Source organism: Pristis pectinata, chromosome 1, assembly GCF_009764475.1.
Source record: "Pristis pectinata isolate sPriPec2 chromosome 1, sPriPec2.1.pri, whole genome shotgun sequence".
Lineage (NCBI taxonomy): Eukaryota > Metazoa > Chordata > Chondrichthyes > Rhinopristiformes > Pristidae > Pristis > Pristis pectinata.
In genome coordinates this window covers 62,179,051-62,203,550 of record NC_067405.1, presented here as the reverse complement: position 1 = coordinate 62,203,550, position 24,500 = coordinate 62,179,051, and the positions used below count along the sequence as shown (strand labels likewise).

The 24,500-nt window shown below is 39.1% G+C and overlaps 1 protein-coding gene across 14 annotated transcripts in view; it reads right to left on the bottom strand.

The window, feature by feature from the left end:
• The window catches only part of map2 (microtubule-associated protein 2), a 256,918-nt gene that overhangs the window by 57,988 nt on the left and 174,430 nt on the right, over positions 1-24,500 (bottom strand). For all 14 annotated transcript variants that reach the window (XM_052024106.1, XM_052024095.1, XM_052024084.1 and 11 more), the window contains one exon: positions 20,184-20,460. In XM_052024106.1, the coding sequence (XP_051880066.1) occupies positions 20,184-20,439 (256 nt within the window). In that variant the 5' untranslated portion in view covers positions 20,440-20,460. The remainder of the gene's footprint in view (positions 1-20,183; positions 20,461-24,500) is intronic.

Below are 24,500 nucleotides of genomic sequence, written 5' to 3'. Positions count from 1 at the left end.
TATTGAATTTTCAATGCTGGGATCATGCTCTTGCTCGACAGACATCTATCAACTAAAAGTCTACACACCGAACCTGATCAGCTGTTGGCACATCTTAACTCCCACTCCCCTGTTGCAATCAGCACCAAGACCTGCAACAGAGCTCAGTAATGAGCCAAGGGACCAGATGCACTTTGTATTAGGCTTCTCAGCAATATGCCAGCCACAGTTAACGTATCAAACAAGGGCCTATTTGAATGCAGTTTCTGAACCAGATGCAAAGGTAAATATAAGTGACTTGGTTTTACTCCTCTATTTTAGTCATTTTAATTTTTTCCAATTAATTTAAAAGAATTTAAGAAACAGAAGTAGGCCATTCAGCCCCTCGTGCATGGTTTAGCCAGGTATAAAAAGCCTTTTACAGCTCTTTCATTGGTGGAGCTTGTTCCTGGATTGTTCTACGCTGAAACAGAACATGTGAATGAAAGCAAGAGAGTTAATGAGACTCGAAATGAAGTGAGAAATTGAAAACTTACTAAAAATATCTGTATGTTTGCCTTCCGGCCTGGGGATGAAAGGGTGAATGGAATCTTCATATTCACTTTTCATTAAGGTAGTTTATTTCATGAGTTAATTCAATAAAGGAAAACAAAATTTGGTTACTTTTCACACATCAATTTAATTAAAACAGGATTCCATGCCTGGAGAGATCACCCACTAATGCCATTGACACCAGACAATCTTCTCTTGAATGCTGCTAAAATTTTATGGAGCTATTCCACCCCTCCAATTCTACCAAATCCCAAGATTGCTCACCATAGTGCTACTAAACTCCAAGACCTTTCTAAAATAAACAACATTCACCATGCCATACCCCATGTCCTCAATTGATGGAATCATGCTTGCTTTTCAAATCCAAATGGCTTCTCGCTCATGGGACATAGATTACTTAGATACGCATGGCACTTTATTCTCTGATCAAGTACAAACTTATTTACAAATCCTCTCCAGGAGGAAGTGCACTTAAACTGCTCATCCAGATCAGCAGAGAAGAAACCTGTTTCCTTAGGAAAAGATAAAGCAAAGGCATTCCTTTTATAGCGAAAGTTATTGCACTTCATTTCAGGAAACATTATTTATATTGACTAGGAGTAACCCAAAGCTTTCTTCCCCACAACAACAAAGTAGTGAAAGTGCAAGGTTAATGGCAGCAAACATTACATCATCATCCAATGAGTTCAAATAGAAGGTCATGACCTTGACTTTACAGTCTCCTGTGGAAAGCACAGCATGGAACCTGGAAAGGAGTGAGGAATAAGCAAAATTCATTAAGTTAATGCTGCATTTTTAGAATATCTGAAAAACAGAGTAGGGTGAGGTCACCTTTAATACAAAGGCCAAATTTTGAGCCCATCTATCAGACTGACTAGAAACGTCTTAATGAATTCGCTAATGGCAAATTGATACAGGTATGTTCTGTTCACAAAAAGCAGGGCAGGGCAAATCCAATTTGGCTAATATCACCCAATGTACACTCAATCATCAGCAAAGTGATGGAAGGATTCATTAGCAATGCTATCAAGTGGCATTTACTTGTCAATAATCTGCTCACTAATGCCATCTTGGATTTTGCCAAGACAACTCAGCGCAAAACCTCATCACAGCCCTTGTCCAAGCATGAACCAAAGACTGAATTCCAGACGCAAGGCAGGAGTGACTGCTCTTGATATCAAAATCACACTTGGTGGCGTGCAGCAACAAGGCACACTGGGAAAACTGAAGGCATCAAGGGGAAAAAAATACCAATGGTTGGAGTCACACCTTGCACCAAGAAAGATGGCTTTGATTGCTGAAGCTCAATCATCTCAGCCCCAGGACATTACAGCAGGAGTTCCTTAGGGCTGTGTCCGTAGCAGAACCATCTTGTCAGTCCAGATGAAGAGTCTTGACCGAAACGTTGACTGTCCATTTCCCTCCGCAGATGCTGCCTGAACCGTTGAGTTCCTCCAACCATAAGACATAGGAGCGGAATTAGGCCATTCAGCCCATCGAGTCTATTCTGCCATTCAATCATGGTTTATTTATTTTTTCCCTCTCAACACCATTCTCCTTCCTTCTCCCCATAACTTTTGACGCCTTTACTAATCAAGAACCTATCTAGCTTCGCTTTAAATATACCCAATGACTTAGCCTGCACAGCTGTCTGTGACAATGAATTCCTCCTCAAAGAAATTCCTCCTCATCTCTGTTCTAAAGGGACGTTCTTCTATTCTGAGTCTGTGCCCTCTGGTCCTAGACTCTCCCACTGCTGGAAACATCCTCTCCACATCCACTCTATCCAGCCCTTTCAATATTCGGTCGATTTCAATGAGATCCCCCCCCCCCCCCCATCCTTCTAAACTCCAGCGAGTACAGGCCCTTGGTCATCAAATGCTCCTTGTATGTTAACGCTTTCATTCCCGGGATCATTCTCATAAACCTCCTCTGGACCCTCTCCAACACATCTTTCCTTAGATATGGGGCCTAAAACTTTCTTTTTCAATCTTTTTATTAATTTTCAAATTAGTACAAAATAATATATATAACATTAGTAATTATACACATGGTGCAGAGAGATCAGGATAACAATCATAACAGTCAATATATATATATATATATATATATATATATATATATATATATATATATAATCACAAGGAGTTAAAAAAAAGTAATCTAGACCTCCCGTTCTCTTATTAAGTGAACAAATACAAAAGGAAAGATTGAAAAGAAATGAAATTTAATTATATGGAAGAAGAACCCCCAAATCAAAAAAAAATTGATAATAAACCAAAAAAAGCAAAAACTTCAAAAAAAAACTGGACTGATATTTCTTCAATTAAAAAGAAAAAAAACATTATGATGTCATCAACACTGCTCCTCTGTATTCAAGGGTTATTGAAAAGGATCTGAAAAAGGTCAGCTTATATCATATGGAAGTATTGAATAAATGGACTCCAAACTTCCTCAAATTTAAGCGAAGGATCAACAGTACCACTCCTAATTTTTTCTAAGTTTAAACATGCTATAGTTTGAGAAAACCACTGAAAAGTGGTGGGAGATATTGGATCCTTCCATTTGAACAAATTGGATCGCTTGGCCATTAATGTGACAAAGGCAATCATACGACAAGCAGAAGCAGATAAATGGGGCCTAAAACTGCTCACAATACTCCAAATGTAGTCGGACCAATGCTTTATAAAGCCTCAGCATTACATCCTTGCTTTTATATTCTAGTCCTCTCAAAATGAATGCTAACATTGCATTTGCCTTCCTTACTACCAACTCAACCTGCAAGTTAACCTTTAGTGAATCCTGCACTAGGACTCCCAAGTTCCTTTGCACTGCTGATCTCTGAATTTGCTCTCCACTTAGAAAATAGTCTATGCCTTTATTCCTTCTACCAAAGTGCATGACCATAAACTTCCCTACACTGTATTCCAACTGCCACATATTTGCCCATTCTCCTAACCTGTCCAAGTCCTTCTGCAGACTTCCTGCTTCCTCAACACTACCTGCCCCTCCACCTATCTTTGTATCATTTGCAAACTTGGCCACAAAGCTATTAATTCCGTCGCCCAAATCATTAACATTTAACATGAAAAGTAGTGGACCCAACACCGACTCCTGCAGAACACCACCATTCACTGGCAGCCAATCAGAAAAGGCCACTTTTATTCCCACTCTTTGCCTTCTGCCAGTCAGCCAATCTTCTATCCATGCTAGTACTTTTCCTGTAATACATGGGCTCCCATCTTGTTTAGCAGACATGTGCAGCACCTTATCAAAGGCATTCTGAAAATCCAAGGAAACAACATCCACTGGCTCTCCTTTGTCTATCCTTCCTGTTACTTCCTCAAAGAATTCCAACAGGTTTGTCAGGCAAGATTTCCCCTTAAGGAAACCACGGTGACTTCGGCCTATTTTATCATGTGCTTCCAAATACCCCAAAACCTCATCCTTAATAATGGACTCTAACATCTCATCAACCATTGAAGTCAGGCTAACTGGCCTATAATTTCCTGCCTTTTGCCTCCCTCCCTTCTTAAAGAGTGGAGTGACATTTGCGATCTTCCAGTCTTCTGGAACCATTCCTGACTCTAGGGATTCTTGAAAGATCACTACTAATTCCTCCACTATCTCTTCAGCTACCTCTTTCAGAACCATGGGGTGTAGTCCATCCAGTCGGGGTGACTTTTCTACTTTCAGACCTTGCAGCTTCCCGAGTACCTTCTCCTTAGTAATAGCAACTACACTCACTTCTGTCCCGACTGTCTCGAATTTCTGGCATGTTGCTGGTGTCTTCCACAGTGAAGACTGACACAAAATACTTATTCAGTTTGTTCACCATTTCTTTGTTCCCCATTACTACCTCTCCAGAATAATTTTTCAGTGGTCCAATGTCCACTCTTACCTCGCTTTTGCTCTTTATATGTCTGAAAACACTTTTGTTATCCTCTTTTATATTATTGGCTAGCTTACATTCATATTTCATCTTTTCTCCCCTTATTGCTTTTTTAGTTGCCTTCTGTTGATCTTTAAAAGCTTCCCAGTCCTCTAGCTTCCCACTAATTATTGCAATATTGTATGCCCTCTCTTTTGCTTTTTGAGTGCTGCACCAGATTTCAGCATCTGCAGTCTCTTGTGTCCCCAACCATCTTCAGCTGCTTCATCAATGACCTTCCTTATATCACAAGGTCAGAGTGGGGATGTTGATTGATGACTGCAAAATACTCAATATCAGTTGCAACTCCTCAGCAAAGAAACAATCCATGATGGCATGCAGCAAGATCTGGACAATGTTCAGATATGGGATGATACGTGGCAAATAACATTCATGCCACAAATGTGCCAGCCATTCTAACCACCTACTCTTGATGTTCAATAATATTATCATCGCTGAGTCGTCAACAATCAAATTTCTAGAGGCCAATGTTGACCAGAAATTCAATTGGATCGGTCATATAAATAGTGTCTACGGGAGCAGGTTGGGCATCCTGCAGCAAGACACAGGGTGATGGAATACTCTCCACTTACCTGGATGAGTGCAGCTCCAGCAAATCACAAGATGTTCAACACTATCTGGGACAAAGCAGCCGGCACCCTCATGCACCACACTAGACATTAATTCCCTCAACCAACAGTGCACAGTGGCTGCAATATGTACAGTCTACAAAATGGACTGCAGTTACTAGCCAAGGCTACACCAACAGCACCTCTCACACTCACGACCTCTACTTGCAAAGAGGACAAGGGCTTCCATCACAGAAGAAAACCACCACCTGGAGGTTCCTAAGTTGCACATCATCTTACCCATCCTTCATTGTCTAAATCCTGGAACTCCCTACCCAACAGTATAGAGAGGGTATTTTTACTAGGACTGCAACATTTCAAAAAATGGTGGCACCCACATCTTGAAAAAGTACATCACTTAAAGAGTAATGTGTTAGCACATAATTCTTATAAATGGTTTAATTTTAAACTACTTCTATCTGTGGTAAAATTCTAACTGCAGTACCAGAAAGACTTCTTTCTTTGAAATACTTTAAACAAGGACACACCTGCATGCATTGAAATCTGGAACAAATGGTGTGTATTAAAAATACTATGTTACCCTTTATAGGATAATATGCAATAATTGTTCATGTAAATTACACCTATGTTTTTCAAGGATATATTATTTATTAAATATTTTATATCATTTATGTACAATTTGTTGTTCTGTGATATTTAATTCTAATGAAAGCTGGTTAACTGATAAATGTTATACAAAAAAGAATAGCTATAGAAATATTAACTTTAATAAACTGAGCACTTTAGAAAAAATAACATTTGCAACAGCAGTGGGAACACACAATTTTTCCATGATCTCAAGCAAGCCACTAAAAAGACCTTGGCTCACTTTCCACATCAAATTACACACCACAGTTAATTCCTCTGAAGCAAAGATAAAATTGGTTCTCAATTAATTTGATTCATGGATGGCAATATTCTCTGGCATCAAACACCATCTGTTTGTGAAAAAACATTTGTCTTGTGCTGGGGACCACAACCGGTGGGAAATTTCTAGAATTTTGACCCTATTATATTTCTTCTCTGAAAGCTTCACCACATGGACAAAAAAAATTAAGCTTCGCATTTAAATACATATCTGTTAGCTACTGTTGTAAAGATTAGGATGTTAAATATAGATCTATCTTACTTTTTCATTTGAAAAACAAGAAGAAAGGCAAACATTGAAGTTACATTATAGAGCATAATGTCATAAGAAAAAAAATTATAAAAAATAGCATTTTAGATCAAGAAAACAATTACAAGAAATTATCAATCGTACGTGCCTCAATCATGGCTTTCTTTGTATCTCGTTCATTATCAAATATTAACTCTTTCTAGAAATATGTACTGAAGATGAACATATAATAGCAATTTCATTTTTTAAATGTAACAGTTTTAATTAAGCTTCATATTCTTGTACATTTATCTGCACAAAATTACGTAACAAAAAATTGCTGGGAAGCTAATGAAGAGTTGGTGCTTGAATTTCATTTAAAGAGAAAACTATATATTGAAGTCTTTTATTTCTGGGGGAATTTGACCAAAATTTTAGGGAGGAAATTATAAAAGAAGAGTAAAGAGATAGCATTGAAATGGATAGTTTTCATCTACCTCGGTAACAGAACAGACAATGCAAGTCACAATGCTTTCATTGCTGAAAAGGTCTAATGATCTATCTCCATTATCTTTACTAATTATTCAACTAGTATGACACATGTTCTTTCACACAAAATGTATCAGCAATTCTCCACGCAGTGAAACATTGTGTCATCAAGAATATACTTCTATTTTCAAAAATGGTGAAGGCTGAAGAATGATTTTGTTTTCCAGGAAAAGGAGCCAAGATAAATTGAAACCAAATAAAAAAATAAAAATTCAGTTTTAATTTAAATAAATAACATACAACAAATTTAATAACCCTACACTACATAGATTAAATAAGTAGATGTTTATTTTTTTTTTACACATTATGAGTAATGTCTCTAAAATATCTTTGTATTTTTAAGACATCCTTGCAGCAATAATGATATTTAAGCAACAATGGGATCCTGTACAAAGCAGATAAAAACATTTTACTTACGTTGTACACTAGAGCTAAAATATTGGGTTCCCTTCAATCACAGTCCCTGTACAGACATAAAGCATCTGGAGAAACTCACAAGGATGTCACTGTAATGGGCAATCCTACTAAGACCAGAATCTGGGTTGCTTTGTCCAGATGAAAACCCGAATATTAATGAGTCTGCCCAAGTATGCTTTCTTCTAGCGTAGCTGTGTCAAGAATGTGCAGTATATGCAGTAAACCGTTGTCATAGAAACAGAGGCAGAACTGACTAAAGTGTAGCGCAGCAGCAAGAGTGCGAGGACTACAGCCAATAGTTTATTTATTCCTAATTAGCAAATTACCACTGATTGTTCAACGAATCATGCAGCACAGAAGGAAGCCATTCAGCCCACATTACCCATGATGATATTGTTTTTCCATTTCTAACTACAATTAAAAATTACAGCCTAATCTGCTTCCACTACTCTTTCAAGGGCGTAACATTTCTAAATATTACACCAGCGATAACAATCCAGTCACAGAATAAAGGAAATCCTGGCCAGGTAATTGTTAACGTAAAATTATAATTCTCATTAATTTCTCCTCCAAAATATGCTTGATTAGTTCAATTTACAACCTCCTCAAGGGAGAGTGAAATAATCTGCGCTGTAGATTTCTGCAGCCTCAAATTCTGGCAACAGCCTTTCAAATAACCTTTATTGTTTTAAGATGTCTCAAGACACTTGAATGAAGACATCTGAATCAAGATTTGGCACTGAGTCTGTCAGGAGATATCAGAACAGAAGGCCAAGAGTCATTCATAGAAGCAATTTGAAGGTACAGCTTCCAATGATAGAGGACATAAAAACAGTGACATGCAAGGCACCAGAACTGGAGCAGCAGCACAATTCTGAAGGGTTGTGAATCTGGAAGGGATTACAGGGATTGAAAAGCAGGAAAGAAGCTTATGTTTCTCACCCAAACAGCAGATGGCCAGAGGTTCTGAGCTCGCAGAATTTCAGGGAATGACACTTGCATCACAAGGGGCAAATATCTTGTAGTAAACCCATTCATATTCTGTGTACTCGTAAGTAAGGTTTAACAGACAAATTCCCTTTAGTTTCGACTGAATATCAAACTAGATGTAGGCTTCAGTGAATTTTCCCTTCAGCAAAAAATATATCATTTTGGATACTGTTGGCAGGTTGGCCTTTCAGCAGAGAGCAGCAGCAGCAGCCAGGTCTGTGGCACAACACCTGGCTCTGATACACAGCAGGGAAGGGTGGAGTCAAGGAGAGCTGTACTGATAGGAGATTTGATAGTTAAGGGGACAGACAGGAGATTCTGTAGCCATGAACGAAAGTCCAGAACGGCATGTGGCTCTGGGCCTGTACTCGCTGGAGTTTAGAAGGTTGAGGGGGGATCTCATTGAAACCTACCAAACATTGAAAGGCCTGGATAGAGTGGACGTGGAGGGGATGTTTCCAGTAGTGGAAGAGTCTAGGACCAGAGGGTGCAGCCTCAAAATAGAAGGACGTCCCTTTAGAACAGAGATGAGGAGATTTTCTTTAGCCAGAGGGTATTGGTATTGGTTTATTATTGTCACTTGTACCGAGGTACAGTGAAAAGCTTGTCTTACAAACCGACCGTACAGGTCAATTCATTACACAGTGCAGTTACATTGAGGTAGTACAAAGTGCATTGATGTAGTACAGGTAAGAACAGTAATATTACAAAGTGTCACAGCTACAGAGAAAGTGCAGTGCAATAAGGTGCAAGGTCACAATAAGGTAGATCATGAGGTCCCAGTCCATCTCATTGTATAAAGGAACCGTTCAATAGTCTTATCACAGTGGGGTGGATGCTGTCTTTAAGTCTGGTGGTACGTGCCCTCAGGCACCTGTATCTTCTACCCGTATCTGTGGTGTATCTGTGGAATTCATAGCCACAGATGGCGGTGGAGGCCAAGTCATTGGGTATATTTAAAACGAAGGTTGATAGATTCTTGATTAACAAGGGCATCAAAGTTTACAGGGAGAAGGCAGGAGAATGGGGTTGAGAGGGAAAAATAAATTAGACATGATCGAATGGTAGAGCAGACTCAGTGGGCTGAATGGCCTAATCCTGCTCCTATGTCTTGTGGTCTTATGTTGTCTCCTGGGTGCCAGGGTCAAGGATGTCCCCGAGCAGTTGCAGAACATTCCCAAGCGGGAGGGCTAGCAGCCAGGGGTCATTGTACACAATGGGACCACAACGTCAGTGGAAAAAGGGGTGAGGTCTTGCAGTATGAATATAGGAAGTTAGGTAAAAGGGCAAGAAGCAGGATCTCAAGGGTTGTAATCTCTGGATTACTCCCAGTGCCAGGTGCTAGTGAATGGAGGAATAGGAGGATAGGGCACATGATTGCGTAGCTGGGGAGCTGGTGCAGGAGGGAGGAATTCAGATTCTTGGATCACTGGTATCTCCTCTGAGGCAGATGTGACCTGTACAAGAAGGACAAGTTGCACCTGAACTGGAGGGGTAACCAATATCCTGGAGTGGAGATTTGTAGTGCTACTCAGGAAGATTTAAACTAGTCTGGCAGGGTGGGGGGGGGGGGGGGTGGGAAGAGGTGGAGGGGTGTGAGACCCAAAGCAGTGGTGTGCAGGTGAGAAAGTTGAGGTAAATATTGAAATTGAAGTGAGAAGTCCAGTAGGCAGGACAGAAAGGGACGGGCCAGGGAGCAAGGAAGGACCGATAGGCTAAATTGCATGTATTTTAATGCAAATAGCCTGACAGAGAGGACAGATGAGCTCAGAGTATGGATAGGCACATGGGATTGTGATGTTATAGCTATTGTAGAAACATGGTTGAGGGATGGGCAGGTCTTGTAGTTCAATGTTCCAGGGTACAGATGCTACACGTGTGATAGAGGTGGAGGTAAGTGAGGACAGAGATTTGAGTTTTTGATTATGGAGAACATCACAATAGCACCTAGAGAGGATATTCCTGGGGGATCATCCAGTGATGCTATATAGGTGATCACTTTGATGGGATTCTACTACAGACCCCCAATAGTCCATGGCAATTAGAGGAGCAAATATGCAGGGAGATCACAGATAGCTTCAGGAATAATAGGGTTGTAATAGCAGGTGATTTTAACTTCCTTAATATTGACCAGGACTGCCATAGTGCTAAGGGATTAGATGGGGCAGAATTTGTTAAGTATGTCTAGGAAAGTTTTCTCTAGCAATATGCAGATGGCCATACTCGAGAGTGGGCAGCACTCAGCCTCTTATTGGGTGATGAGGCTGGGCAAGTAGCTGAAGTGTCAGTGGAGGTGCACTTTGGAACTAGTGACCATAATTCTATTAGCTTTAAAATAGTTATAGAAAAAAAAGGACTGGTCCACAAGTTAAAGTCCTAAAGTGGAGCAAGGCTAATTTTGATGGCATTAGACAGGAACATGTTGATTAGGAAAGGCTATTAGGGGCATTGAGTATAGCAGTGAGGAAGTCATGTTGCAGCCAAATAAAACTTTGGTAAAACCAAACTTGGCAGAATTGTGTGCAATTCTGGTTGCCTCATTACAGGAAGTGGAAGCTTTGGAAAGGGTGCAGAAGAAGTTTACCAGGATGTTGGCTGGATTAAAGGGTATGAGCCGTAAGGAGAGGTTGGACAAACTTGGGCTGTTTTCTCTGGAGCGTCGGAGGCTGAGGGGAGACCTGATAGAAGTTTATAAAATTATGAGAGACATAGATAGAGTAGATAGTCAGTACCTTTTTTCCGGGGTCGAAATGTCTAATACTAAGGGAATGTACTTAAGGTGAGAAAGGGCAAGTTCAAAAGGAGATGTGCTGGGGGCAAGGTTTTTTTTAAATGAAGAGTTATAGATGCCTGGAATGGGCTGCCAGTGGTAATGGTGGCACTTAAGAGGCTTTTTAGATAGACACATGAATATGCAGAAAATGGTGGGATATGGATCATGTGCAGGCACAAGAGATTTAGTTTAATTTGCACCATGTTTGGCACAGACATGGTGGACTGAAGGGCCTGTTCCTGTGCTGTATGTTCTATATTAACAGGTAAAAGGGATGTCTGGAAGTGGGAAGCTTTTAAAAGTAAGATAAGGAGAGTTCAATGCCCACATATTCTTGTTAAAGTGAAGGACAAAGCTGGCATGATTAGGGAACCCTGGCTGATGAGGTATATTGAGGCTCTGGTGAGGGAAAAGGAGGCATATGTCAGGTATAGGCAGCTGGGATCAAGCAAGTCCCTTGTGTTGAGGGACAAAGGAGTACACTTAAGGAGGAAATCAGGAAGGCAAAAAGGGGACATTAGATATCCTTGGCAGATAAGGGAAAGGAGAATCCTAAGAGATTCTATAAGTATATTATGAGCAAAATGGTAAATAGGGAGAGAATAGGTCCCCTTAAGGATCAGTGTTGTCAACTACTTGTGGAGCCATGGGAGACAGACAAGGTCTTAAATGAATACTCCTCATCTGTATTTACTGTGGAGAATCTCAAGGAAGCTAGGGAGTTCAGAGAAGAGAGCTGAAACATAGCGACTGTACAAAAGGAGGCATTGGCGATGTTCAGGTGCATAAAAGAGGTAAATCCCCGGGGCCTGACCAAATGTATCCTCAGATATTGAGGGAAGCAAGGGAAGAAATTGCTGGGGCCCTGGCAGAGATTTTTGTTTCTCCCTTAGCCACGGGTGAGGTACTAGAAGACTGGAGGGTGGCTAATGTTGTGCCTTAATTTAGATAAGGCTGCAAGGATAAGCCAGGGAACTCAGTGAGTCTAACATCAGTGGTGGGAAAGATACTGAAGGGAATTCTGAGAGACAGGATCTATCTGCAGTTGGAAAGGAAAAGACTGGTTAGGGACAGTCAGCATGGCTCTGTATGTTGGAAATCATGTCTCACAAATTTGATTGAGTTTTTTTGAGGAGATAACCAAGAGGATTGATGAGGGCAGGACAGTAGATGTCTATATGGAGTTTAGCAAGGCTTTTGACAAGGTCCTGCCTGATGGGCTGGTCCAGAAAGTTATATCACATGGGATCCAGGATGACCTAAGTAATTGGATACAAAATTGGCATGGTGGAAGGAATCAGAAGGGGGGGGGGGGGGGAACGCAGTTAATGGAAGGTTGTTTTTCAGATTGGAGGCCTGTGACCAGTGGTGTGCTGCAGGGATCAGTGCTGGCCCCCTTGTTATTTAGCATGTAGATATTAACGATTTGGATGAGAATGTAGGTGGCATGATTGGAAGTTTGTGGATGAACCACAATTGGTGATGTGGTGGAAAGTCATGTTACAGCTGTACAAGACGTTGGTGAGTCCACACCTAGAATATTGTGTGCAGTTCTAGTCGCCATACTATAGGAAGGATGTGATTAAGCTAGACAGTGTGCAGAAAAGAGTCACAAGGATGTTGCCAGGACTCAAGGGCTTGAGGGACTTGATAGTCTGGGCCTGTTTACCCTGGACTGTAGGAGGCTGAGGGCGACCTTAAAGAGCTTGATAAAATCATGAGAGGCTTAGTTCATTTCCAAGGGTAGGGGAGTCTAAAATCAGAGGGCATAGGTTTAAGGTGAGAGGGGAAAGATTTAAAGGGGACCTGAGGGGCAAGTTTTTCACATGGAGGGTGGTGGAAATATGGAATGAGCTGCCAGAGGAAGTGGTAGAGATGGATACAATTATAATGTTTAAAAGACAGTTGGACAGGTACATGGATAGGAAAGAATTAGAGGGATATAGGCCAAATACAGGTAAATGGGACTAGCTCAGGAAGGCACCTTGGTTGGCATGGATGAGTTGGGCTGAAGGGCCTGTTTCCCTGCTGTACAACTCTTTGGCTCACAATATTAAATATTCAGGAATTGCCAAATTATCACTCTGAAATGAAGCAAAGATTAAGACTTGACAGAAAAAGGATGAAGAAAAGGATTATCTTCAATGATAATTTTCCTGTAGTCTGAGATTAGCTTCTTGAAAAGCATTAGCCCCAAGACATGGAAAACGTAAGACTCTTCTGTATGATCAGAACCCACAGAGGAAATGGATATACAAGTTTAGCAACTTATTTCCAGAGGTTTAGATTGAAGCGAGTCTTTAATGTTATTACTGTGATTTATATTGTCATCAATTGGATAAGGAAAATGCATTTGTCATACAAGGATTTAAAATTGAAATCCAATGCATTTTCCCCCTACACATTTCAAAAACATATCTAGAATTGTTTTTTTATCTTGTACAGGAAGGAATCATGGGGCTTGTTTTTAAAAGAGCATTTACATAGCACTTGTCAGACTGCCAAATGTTTTACACAATCATTTTGAAATACAGGATAACTGCAGAATGTTACTTTCAGGATCAATGAAGATTTGTTGCTAGGGTAACAACTATGATGACAATTCATGAAATGCCTTTTTGCCATCAGAGGCATCAGCTTCTCTACCTCACCCCTTCAGAAAGAGGAGTTTATTAAAAACATTCCTCCTGTTTCTCTGCATTAGCTCTATCATTTTAAAGAAAAGTATGCTGGTAATCTATGGATCAAGTGAGGCTTTCTGCAAGTTTCAGAACATATATCTGCAGACACCAAGGATCTTAACTCTGTTATTTCAGATGGCAATAAGCACAGGAAACAAACAAACCAATCAGAGACTCATGACACCACCAAAAACTAGTGTCATGCAAGGATAAAACCATATAACCTAACAAAATCAATGTGCCAAACAGGACGATTCAGCATGTAAATTAGGGCTTATTACCTAAGGGATTCTTGAGGCTAATAGAGGACATCAAATCAATATGATCAGGGATACTCAAATATTCTAAGAAGTTTAGTTCAGGATTCAATGGATTGGTCCATTAACACAATGTTACTTGAGCACAATCAAAAGACATCAATCATGGGTAATGCAAGGAAAGGTTAAAAAGCATTGGCTCAGAGTTTGTTGTTCTATTGACAGTAAAACTCTCAGTATTCAGCATAAATACCATGAAATTGGCAGCAAATTCTGGAACATGCATATGTTCACTTAAATGCAGAAATCCAAAAGTCAATAAAGATTTCCTGATTATCGACAGATTGCATTCTCCTGCAATCTTCTCCTGTGGAATCAATAAGGTGACAAGAACTTCAAGTATTTACAAACTATTCTTGCTGTAATAAACCATGAAAATATGAAGTTTTTATTAAATGTCTAATTTAGTTTTTATATGTTGTATTAAGCTATAATTTCAGCACAGTAGCAAAAATACATTTTGTATGCAATTCCTTCAGGTAATTAGCTTATGATTATTTCAGCTTCTACCTTAATCTGTTTACATTCTGATTTCTGATTCAAGTTCTAATAAATGATTACACTGTTAATAAAAATTATGCCTTTTACTTCCTGCTTTGCTGCCAGTGAGAATAGTTCAGTGTGATTGGCTACCCTGACAACATGATGGCACCACAGCTGCTGGACATCAGAGATTCCTCTAACTTAACGTATAACAAGTGCCATCAGTGAAAAGGAAGTCAGTGCCACAGAATGTGTTACATGTTTGTAGACTGCCTTCTTCACTATCAATAAAGAGTGCCTTTTTCTTTGCCACAGACAGAAAATCCAGATCATAATTAACTGTAAACAATTAAAATGCATATAGGCTAATCTTTTCCTTTCCAGATAGTTATAACTAAGTTATCAGGAAAATCACTAAAGCAAATTGGTTCAATAAATCACTATGAACCTGATCATACTTAAAGTGTGGCTGGTGTTTCTATAGAAAACCAGTGACTTAGTTCTTAGATCAAGTCATCTCCAGCTCCCAGCAACAAGGTTACATTCACAGTTCCACCTCTGCTGGCATCTAACCTCTTGCTCTACCACTGAATTCAACACCAAGTCTAATGGGAGAGCGCAAATATCCTCAGCTTTATGCCAAGTCTCAATGTGATTTCATTCATGTGAATGAGGTTGCCAATCTTGCTAAGAAAGTGTAGGTAAATGGTTTCTTTTCCTTTATTTTACTTTATTTTTATGCTTTTTAGATAATTTCTCATAGTTTATTTTTCAAATCTTTTTACTAATTCTGATTATAAGTCCAATGACCTTTGACAGCTGAAGGCTGTTAGATGGCTATCAAGGTGTTCTGGGGGTCAGGGCTCCGGATCTGCTACTAAGGGCAATTTGTTACTCAAAGCTTCCTCCTCATCGTGGGGTGGCTGTAGAAGCGAGACTTCAGTGTTGCCTGGTAGCACAGAGCTGCAAAAGCCATGGGGATGAAGTGGATCAAGCCCACTACAGCCATACGCAACTTAAGGCCACCTTTTCACAAAGGGCAACTGGACAAATTGCCTTAAGCACATTGACAAAAGTTTGCTTGTTTGAAAGGGAATACATCCCACATACAGTTCCATACTGTACACTAATGCCATCCATACACAGACAATGCTCGACCCAAGAAGGCTGGGAAGAGTCAATCACTGAAGTATGTTCAAGACAAAGCACAACCAATTTTTGGATATTCAGGGAATTAGGGGATTATGGAGCTAATGCAGGAAAATGGCACTGATGTAAAAGAGCAGCCATGATCCTCATGAATGGCCAACTTCTACTTCCATTTCTTATATTATGTTCCAAAACCAGCTGTCCTTTTGTACACATCTGAAATAATGGTCCATCTGTTAACAGCATGCTTCTTTCAGGCCTTGCAAGCGATTTTATTTTACTTCTGCAGGTGTTTGAAGAAGCCAAAATGTTTAAGGAGAAAATTAATAAAGTTTGTACAAGATTGATTATATAGCAAATTTTTATTTCTACTTTAAGCAAAAATCCCTCCAAGTGGGATTGATGACTTTTTTTTGCAATAGCATGCAAAAAGATGTTCAGAACTGTTTGCACCAAATCATCTTCAGCATGCTCAGTCTTCTATATACTTGTCAGTCAGGGCATCACGCCAATTACAAGCCAAACGAATAACCCATAAATTGACTCTGCTTTCAAGGGGAATTAAAGGCATAAATGTGCTTAAACCTTGGAAATACTTTCCAAAGTAAAAGGGTTACGTACCCTTGTTCCACCCCTCTGCTAGTAGCTACAACTCCTATCAGTTACAAACCAAATTACTCCAGGGAGCAATCACTGTGCCCAAGAAGGAAGAAGGAGCAATTAATTCTTAAAACTATAATAAGGGATACTGAGAAATAAGGTGTGAATGTGTTTTATGATCAGCTTGAGGCTTGGTGACCACTGCTCTAATGTTCTAAATCTTTCCTACTTCCTGTGTTAGTCAAGTACCTTCTGAAACAAAAAAGCTTTAAAGCAGGAAATAATGAATCACTCTTGGAATCATGTGGCTGTCATGTCAGACAATTTTAAAACAGATCTTGCTTCTCAGTTTTCATAGGACACTTTTCTCTGAACTGTAATTGAAAGCTACAGTAATATCAACAACTGAACAGTCTTCACCCAAAGAAAATTAAGCTTGACTTGAGCTAACCTGATAAAAGTCTTCAATTAGCAATCCTACTGTCATCCAAGAGCAGGAGATATATATTTCTGCTGGTCTCTGGATTATGAGCCATAGTTAACCTAACACAACTTTTATTGTTTCTGCCAGCTTCATTCCGGCTGATATAGGGGAAGGAAATGAGAGGACAGATGATGAAAGTCATGTTGCAGCAATTACAATAGGACCCTTCTATACCTAATATTTTTTATATAACCAGCTCAACAACCTAAAAGGAAAAGTAATTGTTGGAAGAATATACCAGAGGCAAAATGAGCAAGTGGGCATCCCTTATACTTCATAAGGTCACTCTGCAAGAATAAAAATTAATGGGGAAAGAGATCCTGGCTAAAAACCAGAAGAACAAAAGAAGTTTGGATCACAGAACTTATCTGCTATGATCAGAACACCTGGCTAGTTTTTGCTTGAGAATTCATCACTGAGTATGGCGTTGTCAATATTCATAATTTATAAGATATGTTAAATTTTAAATCATTGATGAGGTTACAGTCACTGGAACAAGTATTGACATTGACCATGTGATTTTCTTGGAATATGCTCCAGGTTGCTTCTCCATCAACCAGACATAATGATGTAACCAGCAGGTTTAACACTACCAGATGGATGTCTTAATCCGCTGATCTCAGCTACCAGTTAGCTATAAAAACTGGCCAGCTGCTGGAAGAAGAGCAGCTGTGCAAGGAGAATATCAAAACAAAACTCTGCTTCCTTGAAACCATCTTTTTGCATTCCTTTCGTAACTGAAGGTTTGGCACCAGAACATCTTTGTTTGTAAAAACCTGACATGAACTGGCCCACCACAGAATAATGTTAATTGCTTTAACACAAAGAGAGTTGAGCTAATCTTCAGAACCAATCTCTGTTACTTGTAATTCCATAACATGCATTGGCCTTGGCTTCAGAGTGACAGATATTCAGACCCATTTTAGATTTAGATAAAGAAATGAAGGCTATATCAGTGTTGAGGGAGAGGAGCATTCCCCGATTTGTGTTGGGATTTTTTGATTTCAGTTTTTCCCAATAAAATTTTCTATGTCCATTTACTTTTAATGGGGGTCAGGTAATGTAAAATCATCACTCAGATTGTAAAATGCTCCCACTGGTTTTTGACAGATTTTTCATCATGGTCTTGACTTTTTTCCCTCTCCTTACATTATTCTTTCTTATAGTAACAATAACTTTTCATTCACAATCCATTTTAGTTGTTCAAAGACATATTTCAGAATGGCATGACCACATTTATCCTGTGAATTGTTTTATTTCAATATTTTCGTTTATCTCACTTGAAGGCCTTATCCTCTCATATTTAGAGCTACAGAGAAGGAGAGGGTGAAGAGAACAGAGGAAATGTCTCATAAGCTGCACAGCAAAGTTGGGAAGGCAACACTTACAAAAAAAGTCAGAAGAGAAAATTGAAGCAAACTGAAACAGCAAGTTACAGCTACAAACATGCAGAGAGAAAAGGTTACTGAAAATTGTTCAATTCAATATTAAGGCCCAATGGCTGAAAAATTTAAATATGATGGAGGAGGAGCTCTTCCTTCAGCTTGTCTTGGGCTTTGTTGGAACAACATAGGGTGCTGAAGACAGAAATCAGAGTGGGACGAGGATGGAAAATTAAAGTTACAGATGACTAGGAGTTCAGGGTTGCCCCTGCAGATTGAACAGAGGTGTTATGCAAAGTGGTCACTCAAATGCATTTGGTTTCTCCACCACTGTGAACACTAAATGCACTATACTAAATTGGAAGCTCCTGAGGGATCTTGACAGGGTAGATGTGGAGAGATGCTTCCTCATCTGGAAGAACTCTAGAACTTGGGCTTTCAACTTAGTGTACTGTATTCAATGCTTCCAATGTGGTCTCCTGTACACTGGAGAAACCAAATAACTGATTTGAGTACTTAGTGCATTGCTCCCACTTTCTGCAAATTAAAATGCACTTGACATCCATTGAGTCACTTGTACACACAGAAACAGGCCCTTCAACCCACCATGTCTCTGCCGATCTTCTTTGCCCACCTGATGAAAGGTCCTTGACCCCAAATGTTGATGCTGTTTCTCTCCTTACTGATGTTGCTTGGTCTGCTGAGTGGTTCCAACATTTTCTGTTTTCATTGCTGTTAGTTGAGTGATTTGATTTTATTTGATTCGATAAAGGATATTTTATTAGTAGCTCTATGGCTGTTATACAAGCAAATACATAAATTAGGAGCAGGAGTAGGCCACTTGGCCCCTTGAGCTTGCTCCATTTAATAAAATCACAGTTAATCTTAATGTAACTTAACTCCATGTTCCCATCTACGCCTGGTTAACCTTTCACCCCTTTGCTTAACAAATATCTATCCACCTCTACCTTAAAAGCATTCAGAGACAGTTTCTACCAGCTGTCAAGGAAGAGAGTTCAAATGATACATGACTCTCAGAGTAAAAATTTCACCTCATATCAATCTTAAATGGATGCTCTCTTATTTTTAAACAGTAATCCCAGTTCTAGATTCCACCACAAGATGAACCTGTCAAGATCCCTCAAAACCTTATACGATTCAACCATCTTCACTCTTCTACACACCAGTGGATGCAAGCCAAGCCTGTCCAACCTTTCCTTATAGGAAAACACCCCTATTTCATATATTAAGTCTGTTAAACTTTCTCTGAACTGATTCCAATGCATTAACATCCTTCCTATACAAAGATATCAATACCGTACACAGTAATCCAGGTGCTCTCATCAATGCTCCAGATAACTGAAGCATAATTTCCCTACTTCTTTTTCCAGTTCCCCTCACAATAAATAAAAATATTCTTCTGTTTCCTAATTGCTAGCGGAAACTGCATACTAGTGTTCTGCAAATCATGCACAGGCACTCAGATCACAAAATATTTCAGGAACTCTGCCATCTGTCACCATTTCAATAAAACACTTCTCACATTTTCCTGCCAATATGGACAATTTCACATTTCTGACATTATTGGCCAGATATCTACCCACTCATCTAACCTTCCTATATCCCTTTGAAGCCTGCTTATATCCTTTTCATGACTTAGTTTCCTTCCTATGTGCCGTAAGCAAATATACATTTGGTACCTTCATCCAATTTTCTGTTGGCTGACTAATCCTCTGTCCATGCCTACATGTCACCTCCCACAAAATGAGTTTTCATTCTTTGCATGTGGGACATTACTAAATGTCTTCTGGAAACCCAAGTTATTTGTCTTAGTATGGAGTAGTCCCAAAGAGCATACAGATATTACTACACCTAGTTAACAGAAAACCTACTGAAGTGCCCTTAGAAGCATAACAGAAGCGGAAACAACCAGTTGCAATGTATACTCTAAAGTTAATGTCATATGGGGAAGTTCCAATGACTTGCTATAGATTCCATATTCTAAAATTATGATGCAAATATTCAGTGATGGTTTGCTAATGGTTCTGGTTTTCATTGCAGAGCACAGAGTCAAATATACATGTTCTTCATGGTTGCTTAGTAAGAGATAACGTGGCACTATAATCGCTGCTGTATACTATGAAAGATAAGAGAAGCAGAATTTATTTCACCTGTTGTCACATCGTCTCTAGTGGCCAATTTCCCATTGATTCCATTTGCTTTTGTCACAGTGTAGGCTGTTTGACTTCCATTTTGAGTCTCTGCAGGGTGCTCTCTGAAGGAGTAACCATTCTCAGTCCTGGATATACATTCATCTGTGGCAGTCTGCTCTTTAAAATCTGCAGCAAACTGATGTGAAGCATCCTCAAGGACAGTGTTCGAGGCCCACTGTGGTGCATTCGCCTCAGACTTCCTGTCATCTGCCATTCTTCTTTGGTAAGCTCACAACTGTAATTAGGATAATTGTACTGGTTATTAAAGATGACTGCGAGCAATGCAAAGTGTAATAATCCTTCTCATTTCATGTTCAGATAACTTACAATTTCTACTTTAATGATCAACACAAAATGATTAAAAAAAAGAGAACCCTTTCTGTGACTATTTAGCAAACAGCATCAGAGGTTGTTAGCCCTTATAATGGAAATGCATATATCTTTGTTTTCACTGTCAATGGAGAGTGATTTTATCTCTGATTGAAGATATCTTGTCATTGCATCCACTCCCACAGAATTTAAGAAATGGGACCACAAAAACATGCTTTGCTAGGAAATAAATACTTATATTGAAAATGTTGGGTTTCTGTACTTATTTTCACAAAAGTAACTTGTTCATTTTTGCATCAATTATACATATTCTCAACACAGGAAAAAAAACACTTGCTCATCCACACCCATTGCATCATTGAACAAATAACAGTTTCCTGCAAGCAAATGATTGCTCAGCAAATTCCCCCCCCCCTCCCATTTTCCATGTTGCTTGCTTTATTAGCATGTGATACATATAAGAGACAACAGAATCACAGCAAACCTCATTAAAATTAGCATATTTAGCAAAAAATTAAATACTGGAAATAAGCAAGCTAAGCAGCATTTGTATTTTACCCTCCAGGAGTTCCTGTCTTCACAGCATTTTGCTTTGCTTTTTTTTAAGTAAAGTTTTGATTCAGTCACTTCATCTCTTGTTGGTGGTAGTGATAAGTACTGCAGATTATTTAATTAGAAACCATAATTCATTATTACATTGATGTTACTTCCATTGTCAGAATTTCTACCCTCTGAAATTAACATTTGTATTTCAATAAATGATTTCTGTGAAGACATGTAAATTCCAAGGATTATTTTGTAAAGCTAAATTTTTAAAGTAATTTCTCCTTTACTTCAAATAAGCTAAGGCCAATTTTCTTCAAGGAACCTTGGTATAATCCAAACCCTATTTCTTGCTACAAATAGTTGTTCCCTCAGCAGTTATAGAAGAGAAGCAAGCCCAATGTTATTTTTCACCACATGCATAAAATGAGAATAAAAACCATAATTAAACCCAACCACTTGGACAGAAACCTCCAGAGGTGATGCTGAAGAAGCTGCTTTTGCAGTGTGGGGCATCCTGGAGAGTGCCTACTTCTGGGCACATTAAATTAATAATGTGCATCTTTTTTCTCCACAGAAGTCCTATAAGTACAATCTAATTGCACAGCAAGGGAAACCAGAATATCTGGGACTTTGGTGAATGAGACTATCCCCTTCATGAAAGGATTGAGAAGTGGACATGAGGAATGGGAAGGAGGACGTACAAGGGTGCCTGAATTCAATTTTAAATCAGTACATAATCAACAATTTGTTGATGCAGCAATAACAAGTACTTCACAGGAGCTCTGTTAAACAAAGGTTGATGGTGATCCATAAAAGGGGATGGAGCAGCAGATAACTCTTTGACCATGGCCTTTGTTAAGTTTTAGTACGTTTTAAAGGTGGTGATAAAGGTGGACAGGTTCAGGAAGGAAAAAAGTTAGAGCAATTAAATGCAGGGATGAATAGGAGATCACAATTAGAGGGCAAAAATCTCTTGGAGTGGTTTAGGCCTAAAGAAGGTATCAGAGAAAAGTAGCAAGATCATGGTAGAAGTTGAAAATAAGACAGACTTTCAAATCTGAAGTTTTTTTAAAGCAGGAACCAACTTGGGTCAGCAAGTACAGGAGTAATTGAGGAACAACATTTCAAAATGGACAGTAGAGTTTTGAACAACAGATTATGGAGTCTGGACAAAAGTTGGCCAGCTGGGAGTGTATTCAAATAGCCAACTCAGCAGAGGGAGAAACAAAACGCCAGAAAGAAAGATCCAATTGAGAGAGAGGAAAAGAAAAATTTAGATTTAAGAAGTTGATAAAATTAAATTTTAAACCAATTCAGTAATATTGAGAAATAATCTTGGCTTGAAAAGATCATGAAGTAGAATTAAAATCAATTTGGGTTGAACTCCGAAATAGCAAAAAAGCAGAAAACACGAGTAGAAGTTATTTACTGGCCACCAAACAGTAGTTATAATATTGGGCATGACATAAATCTGGAAATTAGAGATGCATATAACAGGGGCAATACAGTAATCACCAGAGACTGTAATCTACATATAGACTGCTGGTGTAGGCTCAAAAGGCTAGATACCTGCTATTTTTTTTTAAACAAATGAGACTCCAGTCGAGTAATTCTTCAATTCCTGGGTAAGACTGGTTAAGTGCCAATCTTTGGTTATGGTGCTCAAATTATTAACAATAACTACACTATTAATCACTTTCTAATAGGAGTTTAATGGATAATTAGTGCATAGATACAAAAACAATTATAATTGGTGAGGGGTGGGGTTAAGTATGAAATGCTCCAAGTTATCAGCAGCGTGAGATTGCAACTCATGGCAATTCAAGTCACCATCCAATTTGCACATTGAAAACGGCTTGGATTAATCAGATGCTTGCTTAATAAGCAAAACCTGGGCTACCTAGTGCAGAATTATTTGTAGAACCATTATGTATCATGTATTGCCATCTGTTGGTAGAAAAGATGAGTGCAATCATATGTTGATTCAATATAATAATGGAAATGAATAATGAAGACATAGATGCAGAATCTTAAAAAAAGCAAACTTTCAGAATGAGAGGTTTTGGCTTAAATTTAGCAGGCAGAAAAGTTTGTCAAATTTATGTGGAAATTTTCAGAACTGTTGGCTGAATTTAAAATAACATTATTCCCCCAAGTCAAATGGAATTAAGAGAGCGCTTGAAGAAAAAAATCCAAATTTAAATCAAAAGATTCAAACTTGAAAAGAACCTGTGGGATGTTTGGTCTAATAAATCATGAGGAATATCGAAAATGCATGATGACCAAAGGATGTGATAACTATGATTTTACTTTGTAAAATGTTTAAGGGTGGAGAAGCACTGCTCAAGGATTAAGAAGAGAATTTACTTTTGGAGAATGAAGGTACTGCTTAGAATCTTAAATAAGTATCTTTTTTTTACAACTAAAGATGCTAGTAAGAATGAAGATGTATTGCAGAAAAATGGAACAACTGTCAGATATAAAGTGAAAACACAAAAAAATTCTGCAGGCGCTGGAATCTGGAGCAATACACAAGAAGTGCGAGAGGAACTCAGCAGGTCCGGCAGCATCCATGGAGGGAAATAAACAGTCGATGTTTTGGACTGAGACCCTTCACCAGGATGGGAAAAGAAGAGGGCAGAAGCCAGAATAAGAAGGTGGGTGGAGGGGTAGGAGCACACGTAGACAGGGGATAGATGAGTTCAGGTGATAGGCGAGTCCAGGTGAGAGGGGGATGGTAGGTGGGTGGGGGAGGGGAAGAAGATGTAATAAGCTGAGGGATGACAAGTAGAAGAGGGCAAGGGCTGAAGAAGGAGGAATCCAGTCGGAGAGGGCAGTGGACCATGGAATAAAGGATGGGGGGAGGGAAGGAGAGGGGCTGGGCAGGTCATCAAGGCGGGGGAAGGGAGCCACAGGAAGAAGGGAAGACAATGGAGTGAGGGGGAAGACTTAAAGTGAACTTGCTCTTTAAAAAACTGATAACCTTAGATGATGGAATCAGATCAGGTCCCAATGCATATGCAAACTGCTACCTCTAGCAGTCAGGTGGGAGATAAAAATCACAATTCTTCAATTTTGTTTAAATAAATAAATTGTGCCAGTGGACTAGATATTATCCAAAATAACTATTTTATTCAAGAATGATAATACATGGGTAATCATAAACCAATGTTGTTGGTCCAAAGTAGTCGTGACCTAATTATTAGAATCAAAAATTTGAAATGCTATCAATGACCTTTGAGAAATGTGTAAGTTTAATGATTGCCTCTGTGAATTTATTGAAGTCTTGCTTCACAAACTTTGTAGTGTTTAATTTGAAGGTGCGAGTGTTCAGACAGGTAAGGATAATGTGGTAAAATTCCAAGAAATCTATTTGAGAGGAAATGCAGCAGCATGAGC